Raw genomic sequence first — 14,148 nt, forward strand, 5'->3', positions numbered from 1 at the left:
GCCAAACATACATTGGGAACTTAATGTAATGTTCTGAAGAGGACCAGAAAAGAATGGCATAAGGTGATGAGAGTATGTCCTTGATCACATAGAAAGCTGGGAGATATAGGGAGGGGAAAAGGAGAATTTTGGATATTTCTTTTGGAAGACAAATCACCTTGATCCTGGAATGGTATAAAGTTCTCTGGCACTTTCTTCTTCAAACTGTCCCTTGCCTGAGAAATAAGAGTGCTTGTACCAGCTCTCTTCACTCGATGGAGGCTGCCAGGGCTGGGGATTTTAATTTACAATGGCAATCAGATAGTCCCTAGCCGCTCCAGAAATGCGGAGAGGGAAGATGGATAAAAGCCAGTAACTGCAGAAAAAGAGCACCACAGACTCATGCCAAACGAAATAGCATAAATAAAAGTGAAATATAAATGAGGGTACAGCCTGCATTTGATGTATCTGTGTAGATACATCTTTCAGTGTCTATCACTGTGGAATGTTTTGACCAATACATGACCATCTGATCTGATTGTGGCTATATCTGATTGTGGCATTTATTATATATATTTTTATGAGTTGTTTATCTGTATTTGCAATAGCTTTATAGTCTTAAAAGCTAGCCAGTGCCTTTGCTCCTTTCTACTGCAACACTGCCATTTCCTTTGAACTAAGTAGCTATGTAGCTGCAGAAATTTCAAGATGCTTACAGAATGTAAATCTTTCTAGTGCAAAAATTAACAGACTAAAATGATTTATCTGAAGCACACACTAACTTGCTGTAGTTTAAAAGGCTTACTCTGAAAATGCCTTAATTTGAAGGCACTGTAATGAAAGACTGCTAATGATACACCAGAAATGAGCTAAGGCTGGTTTCAGAAGCACAGATGGCTAATTGGCTTCAGTTGGTAGGTTATGTCATTTAAATTAAATTTTATTAGGAAGCATTTCAAAGCCATAACTGATGGTTTAAGATAAACATGCTTTATCACAAGTGACCTATTTCTAACCTTTCTTTCTTTCTCTCCTCTTAGCATTAATGGAAGCTGCTGTGACAGAGCTCTCCATGGCCATCTCTCATCTCATTCACGTATACAGCAGCAGCTTTGACGTGGATTTCCAGGTTGCCAACATACCTAGAAGCCCTCCCCGTGCAGACATCAGTCTTGATTCCCAGCTCAGCTTCACTGTTTATGCAGCTCATAACATTCCTGAAGCCTGGGTGAACAGGTGGGAGAAAATCCAGCAACAGTTCACAAGGAGGGTGGTGCCTCATCTCTCCTAATCACGTTTTTCATAGGTGCTAGCTAACATCTGTTGCTTTGGCAGTACTTCAGTATGAATGTTAGAGGCTGAGTGAGTGCATCTCCACCATTTTTATAGCATAAAGAGCACTTACGTAGAAGTCTCCCATGTTTCATTCAGGAGAATCAAAGAGGTCTTAGCTGGTTACCCCAACCAATATGGATGTATGGTAACAAGCAAGGTCATGGTGTTGAACTTGATGGGTATGTGAACAAACATCTGTGTCTCTGACTTGCTCAGAGAGACAGAGAAAAGTGTTTGCACTTCATGCCAAGAGTTTGGATTGGAGCTTTCTATAGCCTTCACAGTACAAATGAGTGGAAGTGTTACTAAGCTAATCAGAGGGATGCTTGCTTGAACCCAATCTGAACAAGACTTTATCAGTAATTTTTGTACCTTGTATATTCAAACAACATAACTTGGCTAAGCATATGCACTGACAAGCTCTATTGTGATAAAAATCAGCAGAGTTTATGGGTCAAAGTATACCATGTATTTTCATCTAGCAGAGGAAAGAAAAAAAAAAAGAGACAACTTTAACAAAAAGCTGATTGAAATATTTTCTTCTGCACTTTTTTGTTTTGTTTGTTTTGTTCAAATAAGTTGTCTCTTCAAATAGATGCTTTTCCACTGTAAAACTGGTGTTCTCCTTTTGCCACTCCAGTGCAGTCCGGTATTATTATTTTTATGAGTGAAAATGCTATTCTACAAGTGTTTTGTTATTACTTTCCCTTTCCTCCCACTCCACCTTGATTTCCAAATGACCGATTAAAAAGCAATAGGATCATTTGCATTAGACTGTGAACAAGAAAATGTACTATATCACATTAAATGTAATTAGCAATTAAATAAAAATCTGAGAGATTTACATTAGTTGAGGTAATAAATGGAAAACTATAATCACTATCCTGATATTGCAGATGGTTATACCATACCATTCCCACTGCATTTTGTTTTACCAGTGAAATGTGAAATTACATATGGCCTAAAATGCCACTGATGACTTGGACACTATGTTCAAGCATGTGAAAATGAGGATCTCTCTTCCTTCTTAATCTCCTCTTCCAATCTTTCTAATACTTGTAACATGAGTTTCTTAACATAGACTGCAGTCCATTTCGTCTGCTTTCCTCAGATACTTTTACTAACTTCATTCATAGCGCATTCCTCCTCCTTATTTTCCACGTTGCATGATTGTATGCTGGCTTTGTCCCAGCACTTCATTTTCCATTTATATATAGAGAGAGGGAGAGTATGAATTAAAGTAGTAAGCATTATTTTTGGAGCACTTAATTATGTTAGTCTGCAACATCAGAGATAGATGTTGGTGGTATGGCAGTATAGGCTGAACTTTCTCACCAATATTCTGGTACATTTTGTTGCTGTGTATCAGATGGCAGCAGAGGGGCAGTCAGATATGGGAGTATGTATGATGCAATGGTGTGTCACTGAATTCCTCCATGTGGACAAAAATAGCACCCACTGACTTTATTGATACTTGCTGAATGTTTGTGGAGACCAAATAGTTGATATGAGTGCAGTGTGGTGATGGGTATATGTCTCTTGTTCATTGCTCACAAAAATGCATAGCTAAAGGTGGTGATTATGTTGAAAAATCATTCTTTGTAACTGAGGAAGTGCCCCATCAAGTAGCTTTATTGTGCTCTTTGAACCTGTTGTTGTTTCCATGGAAATAAATAGGTGCATTATATTTGGAGCAAGCTATTATATTAGAATTCTGACATCTCTTACAACTTGTCTCATTGTTTATCCAGACAGACAAATTTGTGATAAATGATCTTTTTTTCTAATCTTTTGGGATAAGAGGGAGGGTCTTGTGTTTTACATAATTGTTTCAGTGTCTCACCAAATCCCTCTGGAGCTCCTTTTTGTAGATTGGTACTTTATCAATTTTTATATTCATGCTTACAATTTCTCACTTCAATCTTACTTCTTTAAAAAGGTAGTTGGAGACCTTATAAATTGTAAAACCAATTGCCTTTCTGTACTGTATTTTTGTTCCTAGTTTCTTTTTTATCAGTTTTTTGTTTTGGTACATATAGATCCCAATCAGATATTTACTATTTGATGCCAATGACATAATGTTTTGCTGCGTTTGTTTCTACACCCCTCAAATTCATGTTGCTATCTATATCAGGATGATATGAAGTTATCTTTGGGACAAGACTAGATTTCCCTGCATTTGAATTCATAGGGAGGGAGGATACCTAGGCAAAATATTGTATGAAGAAATACAATGTGTTGAAATGTGAATACTCTGAACTTAACATTGTGTAAGCATTAATCTTTTTAGGATTAGTGTTTATGGCATATAAACCAGGGATGTATCAGGGATTAAGCAATCCTTAATCACTTTATTGTATTAAAATTTATTATTTCCTTCACTATACTGCAATTGTTGGTAGTGTTTGGACTCTAGAGGGAAGATGTCATATTTAAGAGCTCAAGCATTTCCTGCACTTGTGAGGTAATTTTTTCTTTTCTTAGCATAAATACCTCAAAAGAACTACAGATTGTTAAAGAAAAAGAAGAAAGAGAAAAGGCACATCTGCTACAATAATTATAACAATAATTACAATGTTCTGGAAAAGATCAGCAATGATGCTTGTAAATAAAGCTAAGCCAGGCACTGTTAATCTGCAAATGCTTTAAACTTGCTTTCATCATTCCTGTACAGAACATGGTCTACAGCTCAGCATGGCAATTTTCCATAGGAAGATCTGGAAGTTACAAGATGAATTAAAGACACAGAACTAACAGATAGTTGAAGACCTGAATTACACTATTCAGACAAATATGTGACAAATGCCAACACAGATGTCTTTAACGCATCTGCTATAATGAATGTATAGATTCCCTGAAGTATTATCCTGCGGGTTTTTTTGTTTTCTTTTCTTTATAGTTTTCTTATAGATTGGGAAAAGTATAAGTGAAGTTCCACTAATGACTGAACTTATATGATGAGAAAGTTGCAACACCTCACACCTTTTGCCTAAACTTCCATTGACTGCCATAAGGAAAAATAAATAAGGATTACATGTCTTAAGCACTTTCTTGAACTCTATTTTTTAAAAAATTAAACGTTAAATCTGATTTGTCATTTTAATTCTATTTGCATGTAAGAATGGATCTTCATAAGTTTCTGAACAGTTAACCCTGAATTTACTGTACTGGAAATTACATTGTAATTATTTTTTTTTCCCCTTTTTTCCTCTATAGATACAAACTTTTTTCTTTTTCCTGTTTACTAACATATGCTGGGAAGACAATATGTCAAGTGAAGATTTGCAAAAATATACCTGTTAGAAAATCCTTCTTTTTCCTGACAGACTGGAATGAGAAGTAAGTTTTTATCTATGCTTTTCTGAAGATTTTACAAACTTAATATCAATTTGAAACAAACAAGCAAACAGGCAAAGTCACATCTTTATTATTGATCTTCTGTGCAAATTAAATCCATAGAATTCAGAGAAATTTAGAGAGGTGGGAGCGGGAAAGGAATGTGATAGCCAGAGAGAGAAGTAGTGCTAGGCTAAGGTTAGTCTAAGAATAAACTAAAATATGCAGGCCTGAGAATAGATTTTGTTCAGCTATTCACTGGGAGAATGCTGAAGCTGAAAGGAGATACAAAAGGCCTTATTTCAGTTCTCATGAAGACTTTGCACTTCGGATTCACTTCTAGTAGATATGAAATCCAGCTTGAGAACCTGTTGTAAAATTTTTTGGATTCTTTATTTAGAAGGAACCTGATTGTGTTGATTTTCATATAAAAAGGATCTGCAGACTAGGTTTTAAATTGAAGTCCTTTGGTTTGAGTCTAGAATTCTTAAGTAGAGGCTGCCAGCTGCCTGTCTTGTGCCTGTCTGCTTTGAGGAAATTAACTCCATTTAAAAGCAGGACACACACTTAAATAACATTCACTTAAGGCAATGAACTGACATAAAAGTCATACTTGCAATAGATGGAAGAGAGAAGTAGACGGGTTTGTGGGTTTTGTTTTTACGTCCCTGTGAATGACATTTTTATTTATAGTCTTTCAATTTTTTTTTAATGTTTTACATTGCCATTTACTTTATTCTAAATCTGAAAGAAGCTTTATTACATTGTAATTGAATAAAGACTAAGATTCAAGACTAAGACCCAAAAGGGGTTTTGTTACCTTATAATTGAATACAAAGTGTTCGATTCATAAGTCTTGATTACCTCACTCTAAGACATATAACAGCTTGAAACTGGTAAAATGAAACAAGTTTCATCTCAAACCCACTGCACTTCTATCTTAATGGAAGTTTGTGCAGGCTTTTTACTCGGTGCTTCTAAACAGATGTGGGATATTTAATATGTATGCCCTATAGTTAAGAAATAAAATGGGTGCATTTCTGCTACTAATATAATTAGTTCTTTAAGGACCTAACATCTTTGCTGATAACTCAGTTGAGTCCAGAGAGTTTGTGATGAACCATCAGTTCTTTGAAGGAATGGTTATCTTTGTGTTGAAGATGTTAGATCATTCTCATTTGCACTGTAGGAATTTTCACATTGCACAGGTTATGATGCATATGGGCAGATACAAAACTAAATTGTAGGGGAACTACGTTGTTTATGAGTATTTTTGGCTTCCAAAAGGTGGCTGACTTATTTCTAGGATGCGTCTCATAGAACCTCTCTATAAAGCAACATATAAAATGACAGCAAAGAAATAAGTTCTTCACCCATGATTGAAACTTCACCTTTCTTCAATTTCTACGAAAATATGCAGAAATCATATGGAAGCTTCAGCATTTCTGTTCATACCTCCCTTTCTTCAAAGTCTGTATGAAATTCAGTCAAAGAATGTCTTGGAAAAACAGTTAACTACACATACCAAATACTTTCATAGGTAGTTGTGAGAAGTTAACACCATAAACAAGATACAGAATTGCATGAAACTTAATAAGAGGCCTGCTCCATAAGCAATGCTTCATGTTTTATTATGTTGGCCCACAACATCAGAGGAAGATGTTGGAGGCAAGGCAGTTCAACCTTTCCATCAGTTGCATTTTGTTGCTGTGTGACAGATGGCAGCAGAGGGATAGTTGGTCAAAATGGTATCTAACATGAAGTGTTTATTATGGCCAGGGAACTGTGTACAAAGCTAAATATTGGTTTAAATGTGTTGGAAATGATGGTGGTAACGTTGAAATGTTGCAGAGTTTGTGCCAGGTGAGTCCCATGAATGCTCACGCAGGAACAGAATGAAAATTGTGTGCAAGTATGTCAGGACCTCTTGAACCAGTATGAGGTGGAAGGTGATATTTGAATTGCATAATTACTGGTGATGAGATGAGGTGTCACTGCTATGATTCAAAGTTGCAGTCTGTGGAGTGGTAACTTGGAATTTTCCCATTGAAGAAAAAGTTCAAGACACAGCCATCAGCCAGGAAAGTGATGTTCACCATTTTTTGGAGTTGGAAAGGGTTATCCTTCTGATTTTTTGCAACCTGGGCAAACCTTCCACTCTGATCACTACAGTGTAATGCTGTCTAAGCTGAAGTCTCAAATTTTGAAAGTCAATCAAGTGAAGATCACCTTTCTCTTACAACATACTAATGCCAGGCCCCATACTAGTTTGAAGACTGTGGAGCATGTTGCCAACCTTGGCTGGACTGTCCTATCACACTCACTGTATAGTCTGGATTTGGTGCCTTCTGACATCTATCTGCTTGTGCTGATGAAAGATGAACTGTATAAGCAATATTTTCCTACCAATTATGCTGTCATTGCAGCTGTGAAACAGTGGGTCATTTCCACTGGTGCTGACTTTGTGAGCATGGCATGCAGGCTCTTGTTCATCAGTAATGAAGTCTATGGACTTTTTTTATAGTTCCTTGAATTTCAAAAGTCATTTTCAAAATTTGAATCAATTCATTCAATCAAATCAAATTAATTACAAATTACAAAATCAAATACGTCTAGCAGGCTTTTCTGTGTTTCCTTCAATCATGAACATGTATACCACCTGTTTGGCCCATATTTGTGTAAGCCTTAAATCATGAGGGCAAAGTTCTTGGACTGAATGAGATCCAGAAGCAAAGGCTGAGAGTCTAGGCAGACAGAAGTGACATTATTTTAGTATGCTTTATTTTGTATCTGGAACTGGTTTTTGCAAACAACAGTTATTTTTTAATCAGAATGCAAAGGTCAGATGGGATATTTTAAACCAGCTAATAGTGTTACAGCTAGATTTTTCCCTCCTGTCTTTGAGTCACTAGAATATTCCTTGCTTACCAGGGTAGATTTTATTCAGAATTAGATGCTTATTTAGCACATATTCCTTCTCTGTATCTAACAAAACACTTCAATCAAATGTTTTCACATAAAGAAAAGTGCTGACTTCTTTACTCAGTTGTACTTAACACAGTATGATTTTGATATTTTTTATGAATGTTAGTGAGGATATGCCAGCAGGTGTTTTCATTATGATGATATATAAAAGGAAGGAATTGGGTTTTTTTCCATCTGTTTTTTGTTTTTAAATGTGAAATACTTGTCATAATGGGAAATTCTGTTGTTTGGGTTTTGTTGGCTTCTTTTGTTGTTGTTGTTGTTGTTGTTGTTGTTGTTATTGGTGCTGATAACCCTCTAATAAAGAAGGAACAAACAGCGCCAAACTTGACAAAATAATCATTATATTCAGTTTTCTGAAACACAGAGAGAAGGAACAGTAAATGTGGTATTGCATTGTTATTGAAGGTGTTATGTACCTAACTAGCAGAAGTTTAAAGCATACTCAAGAACAGGCTGGTTTGTCTTTCATACAATAATACTTGCATAGAAACACTCATTAGCACTTTTTTGTAAGATACAGGCTGGAACAGATTAAAAATAGTGTATTTTAATGAAATAAGTATTACCACAGTTGTTCATATATGTCATGAATTGGCCCCAGTTTATTATTGTAGAAAGTCTGCATCACTAAAAACTGTCACCCATCTGTGTTTGCTCTTGGTTATATTTTAGCTGTAAAGTCACTTTCTGAAAGAGAAGGGAATATGTTCACATAAAAATTTAAGAGAAGACGAGATTTCTTTTTTTGCAAGATGTTTTGTCCTGAGTTGTAAAGTGCTACTTTCATTGAAACCCATATGCTATTTCCAACTGAAATGAAAATGCAGATGGTAGAAGGCCATCAGGAAGAGGCTCCATTACAATAGGAAGTCAGCTATTCACTATAGAGTTAGAGATCAATCAGGACAAAAAATGAATCTACTTAATTGAAAACTGATTTTTCCTAAACAAGACAGAGAAATAGAGAGTGGTGCTTTGACGATTAGGAGCCCAGGGAGATTGTTTTAACAAACAAACAAACAAAAAAAGATATAAGATTTGCTGTATTTGTTGGTATTCATTTATTTAGTTTGTGTTTTACACTGCTTTATCCAATTGGTGTTTGAACTTGATAGGTTTGTGTTTAAATATTATCTTCTGGTGAAGTCGTTTATCATCTCCAATAGAATGTCCTCAGATTGAAATTGTTTGATTCCTAAGAAGGTTGCCTCACATAGCATTTTTGTTGTTGCTGTTTGTCCTTTTTTAGGATTATGTTCTTTGTTTTGTAATCTGTGTGTTTGAAAAATGAGTATCACTTCGATGCAAAATTTGAACAGACTGATACTGTCTAGCGCATAATGAACAAAGTCCCAAATTTCCCCGTTTCTTTTCACATCAGCTTCATTTTTAAATGCATGAAGCCTCTCCAGAATTTCCTTCCTTTTTTTCCTTTGCTGGCTGCTCTTCATGTCTTCATTCTACCACCTCCTCTTTTTTTCCATCCTCCGTAATTTATGTTAAACCTATAGACATAAAATGTGGAATTAGCATTAAGCCTACCATTCATCACCTCAGATATTTTCTTGGCTTTGGATTTCTTTTTCCCCATATTGTGTTTGGCTTGTATGTTTAGTTTATACTCTCCCTGGGCAAAGCCCTGGTTGCCTCAGAGCTTTCAGTGTTGTGTGCTCTTATGATGTTAGGGCCTTAGCCTTTGAAACCAGCTGTATAACATTACTTAACATCTGTAAACAGCACTTTCTCAGTTAGTAGCTTCTTTGTTCTTCTCAACTGCTGCTGAAATTGATCATCCACAAAGTGTCTTGTTTCTGGCCACCTTTCCATTTCCTCTTTCCTCTTAGTAATCTTTTTGTATCGGCCTCATGCAGTCAGAAATTATAATGCCAACTGAGTGAGCTTAGGCATCATTAAAACTAGTATAAATATTCCCTTTCCCTGTATATCATATATCACTGAAGGAAAATTTTTGGCCTTGTTTAAGTCTTGGGATGCCTAACTCTTACTTAAATCTCCAAGTTTTTTTCTTCATCTGTGTACATCTGGTAGTGCTATATCTTGTGTCCTAGGGAATCTCTGACAAGTGTTTGCTTTCTGCAAGGAAAAGGGTATTGAGAAGTTTATTTCATTTCTTCACATTCACAAATAGTGCTAACAAATTTCTATATTAGAAAACACGTGGCTTTTCTTTTTCCTTCCACAGAAAATATTAATCATGCTGTGAAGCTATAAATAGAGACATGTGGGAAGATAGTTGAGTACTGCTTCTCAAACCTATTTGCGTTAATTACAAATGATGGGAAATTGCTGTCTTGCTTTTTTACTCAGATGGACATATGCAAATTTGGATAATTTCCAAAATATTTTAGATTCATCTGAAATCTTGACACTAATGCTAATTTAGAGTACTTAAGAGTTTTAGCAAAAACATCTTCTTTGTTACAGTAACTCCTCAGTGCATTCAAGCAAACTTTCCTGGAATCAATAGAATTTTGACAGATTTTGAGTGAAATGAGTAGGATCAAAATCTTGTTTAAATTGAACATTACACTCTTATCTTGTCTCATTTCTGCTGCTCACAATCCTTATTTTTTCAGGCTACTATATTTTTAATACTAATTTCTACATTTATTTACTGTATCATTTTTAAAAATGCTGAAAGTTGAATTGTTTCCCCTTTTAGATTGAATATGGAAATCACAGAATCATAGAATGGCCTGGGTTGAAAAGGACCACAATTATCATCTAGTTTCAACCCCCTGCTATGTGCAGGGTCACCAACCAGCAGACCAGGCTGCCCAGAGCCACATCCAGCCTGGCCTTGAATGCCTCCAGGGATGGGGCATCCACAACCTTCTTGGGCAACCTGTTCCAGTGTGTCACCACCCTGTTTGTGGAAAAACTTCCTCCTAATATCTAACCTAAACCTCCCCTGTCTCAGTTTAGAACCATTCCCCCTTGTCTTATCACTATCCACCCTCATAAACACTCTTTCCCTCTCCTGTTTACATGCCCCTTTCATGAATTGGAAGACCACACACAATATTAAATAATATTATATCGATTTTTATTCTGGTTTGTTTTAACTCGAGTTTATGCAGACATTTTGTTTTCTTGACATTTTTGCTGTCAACACAAAACTAATTCTTTTAGCCCTTAGCTCCTTGATTTTGTTTATATCAAAAAAAAGAAAGAAAAAAAAAAAAAAGTAACAAATCTCATTTTATGCTTGAGAAGTTTAAATTTTTAACTTAAAAACCATCTACCACAGATATTCTCTTCAGGAAAAAGGAAATAAAATTTTGCACATGTCTGATTAATATCATATGTGATTCTACTATATAGCATGAAAGTATCTCATTTATTACAATTGCTCTAAATTATGTTTGTAAATTGGTCATATAATCATATATATATGCAAATTGAATGACCAATCAAGTTTATTAGTGATCAATACGAAGTTGAGAAGAACACAAGCCAGCAAATTATTTGTTTACAATTCATGCTCAGGGAATGCTAGCAATGAAATAGCCCTCCACTGATAAATTAATACTATGCAAGATTTTAACTAGGATTCTATGCTTCTTAAGTACTATCATGCAAGTTAGTGGCTGACAATACTTTACATGTGTGGCTGGTGTATTGAAGGGACCTATCAGTTACATTTTCCTTCACAACTGCCCTCCTGTAATTTATAGTTTGATATATGTGTTTAGGAATCCAGAGAAATGTGAAAAGATGTTACTTGTTGTAACAAAACTAGATTTCTTCTTCTTTTTCCATTATTTTATTTTAGAATCAACTTTCCTCTACGGATAAAGGCTCTTCCAAGGGAAACGATGCTGACAATAAAACTACTTGGACTAAACAGTGCTTCTAAAACCACAGAGGTGCTTGGCTGGACATGTTGCCCATTGTATCAAAAAGAGTAAGTTCGTTTTCATATGATGGTTTGTGAAAAGACCATTCCTGAATAGTGTTACACTCAGCTTGGGAAGAATACAAAAAGAAAGAAACACTAATTTCAAAACCTGGCTGATGCTTACAGTAAAATGCTCTTGATGTGCCTGTAAGAGCTCCAACCATAAGCTTTTCTTTCTTTTCAATACCTTGTTTTTGAATCTAGCTTGTGTAACTGTTTAATACAGTAAAATTCCTTTGGCCTGCTGAAAATCCATACTGAAATCTATTCGTAGCTTTTCAAAATCTTTCCCGCCATAACTTCCTGTTCACAATTGTGTGGGTTTTTTTTTCAGTTTGCTTTCCCTTCTCACTCCCATTCATTCTGCTTGGAGTTGGACAGGCAGTAATGTCTACAATGATCCCCTTTTAATCTACAGACAATTTAAGAAGCTTTCTTTTTTAACCTCTTCATTCTACACATAACATACTGTGATTTAACGATGCTTGTAGGCTTGAGTGTAGTGATGCATAAACCGTCATCTAAGATAAATTTTCTGCCTTACCATAAATATATTTTAACAGCACTGAGAAATCCAAGTTTAGATCAATCCATTATGATGATACTTAATTTTTATTTAGATTCATTGAGATATCTGAGTTTAGATCTATTACAATAAGTAATTTTTATTTGTCCCTTAGTCCTGCATGCCATAAAGTAAGATACACAACAGCAGACTAACTAAATGCATAGCTGCTCAAGTTGAGCAATAGATGAATATGTTCAAGCCCTACAAGCTTCTAAATAAGCATCTGTCTCTTATAGCTCTATAGCTATAGCTCTTTCCTCAACTTGAGATATCTTTATCTACTTTCACATGTTGTGGTAGCTGCCATTAAAAACAAAACCAAACAAACAAAAAACCACAATTGATTGCATTTAGGCATTTACTATGTTAGGAAGGACCTTGGGTTCTGTTGAACTTCTAGGCCAAGAGGCTTAAAACAGTAGACAGTAATTTAGACTTGGCTAGAGGTTTTTTCATATTTTCAGGAAAAGATTCAAGATTGCTGCAATAAAGAAAGGAGATCATTCTTTGACTGAATGATTAGAGTTCTTAGCTTGAATGAAGGCTTTCTATATGGTTCTTTCTATGAATCAAATCTCTTCTGCAAGGATTTCTTAGGCATTTTATTCAGTGTTTTTTATTGGTCTTTCATTAGGCTACTTGCAAGAAAAGCACATCACTCACCGTCATTGTGTGTGCCTTTGAACTTATTTTGCATATCTCTGCTATTCTGATGCTTAGAATGAAAAGGTACAGGGTACTATCTTAGTTGATAAACTACCTGAAGATAAAGTGCTAACATGCCCTGAGCCCCAGCAAGCTAATGTGTGCTTAGTACACAGAAACATTAGCATGGTCACTTAACTGGGATTATTATTATTTTTTTTTTTACCACTTTTCAGCATTTAAGTTCCAAATTAATGATATTTGAAAGTCCCCATTTCCCTGTATTATGTATGTTGTAATGCCTACCTTCAGAGCAAGCATATCGATTTTCATTAGATAGATCTCCAAATCACCCAGGCAATTTCAAAACTCACCGGAAAATGGCTCCATTGTTTCAAAGTACACACAGTCAGCACAATGAAGGGGATACAGGGTTAGTTTCCTTTAATCTGCTGCATAATTGTACAGGTCATTGCTGAAATGACCCTTCAAAGCAGAAATAAAAGTTGAGTTGTTGAGTTTGGAATAATTTAGGAATAGATTGTTCAGTCAGTTTGCTGTGTCACTTATAGCAATAATTAACATAAAGAAACCTAAGTAATTTTTCCTCTTTTAGCCAATCACAACTCCATTCTCTATTATTTTAATTTATATACTGATTTAAAAATAAATGGAGTACTGAAACTCCTGAAATGTGAAACTTGAAATTCAACCTGCTTTTCCTTTTTCTTGGAAGAGATGAATATTTTTTTTTTCTATTTTTTTTTTTTGTAAACTAGCTCTCAAGGTTAATGACTTAGAGAGCGGCAAGATTAAAATTATTAGATGATTCTTAATAATTAATGCTATTAATTAACTAGACTCTGTTCCCTCATGCTTGAAATGCAAGTAGATTTTGATTAATTTCAGTAAGATACTTCTGAACATTAAAGTATATACCAAGAAAATGTTTGCACCTGTAGTTCCATACTAATGTGTTAAGAGTATCTTGTATTATTGTGAAGATTATGGTATTAGGATCAATAAATGAACAAATTCTGTAAACACACATAAAAAGATTAAATGAATCTACCCAGGAAATCTCTAACAAAACTATCCTGACTTGGAAAATACCACTTCCTCAAACAAATACTTTTCTTAGAGATGAATTTAAGTTTTTGAAAATATCTTAACAGATACTCAGGTCGAGGATTAATAAGGGAAAGGACACAAATAAGCTCTTTGAAGAAGCTGGTAGCTGATATTTGCCTGGGTCATCACACATCCTTCTTCAAGTCCTTGTCCCAGTTTGTCACAGAGGCATTCTTCTCAGGACCAGAAAAGATTAGAAAAGACCATTCTCTGTTCTTTTCAAGCACTTTTAAAATGTTTATTT

The 14,148-nt window shown here is 35.2% G+C and overlaps 1 protein-coding gene across 4 annotated transcripts in view; it reads left to right on the top strand.

The window, feature by feature from the left end:
- Positions 1 to 14,148, top strand: part of PIK3C2G (phosphatidylinositol-4-phosphate 3-kinase catalytic subunit type 2 gamma) — a 287,641-nt gene that overhangs the window by 130,609 nt on the left and 142,884 nt on the right. For 3 of the 4 annotated variants that reach the window (XM_048955085.1, XM_048955102.1, XM_048955092.1), the window contains 3 exons: positions 1,020 to 1,215; positions 4,531 to 4,653; positions 11,435 to 11,566. In XM_048955085.1, coding sequence (XP_048811042.1) covers positions 1,020 to 1,215; positions 4,531 to 4,653; positions 11,435 to 11,566 — 451 coding nt within the window. The remainder of the gene's footprint in view (positions 1 to 1,019; positions 1,216 to 4,530; positions 4,654 to 11,434; positions 11,567 to 14,148) is intronic. The other variant, XM_048955110.1, reaches the window with a different exon arrangement.

This window comes from Lagopus muta, chromosome 1 (assembly GCF_023343835.1).
Source record: "Lagopus muta isolate bLagMut1 chromosome 1, bLagMut1 primary, whole genome shotgun sequence".
NCBI classification, from domain to species: Eukaryota; Metazoa; Chordata; class Aves; order Galliformes; family Phasianidae; genus Lagopus; species Lagopus muta.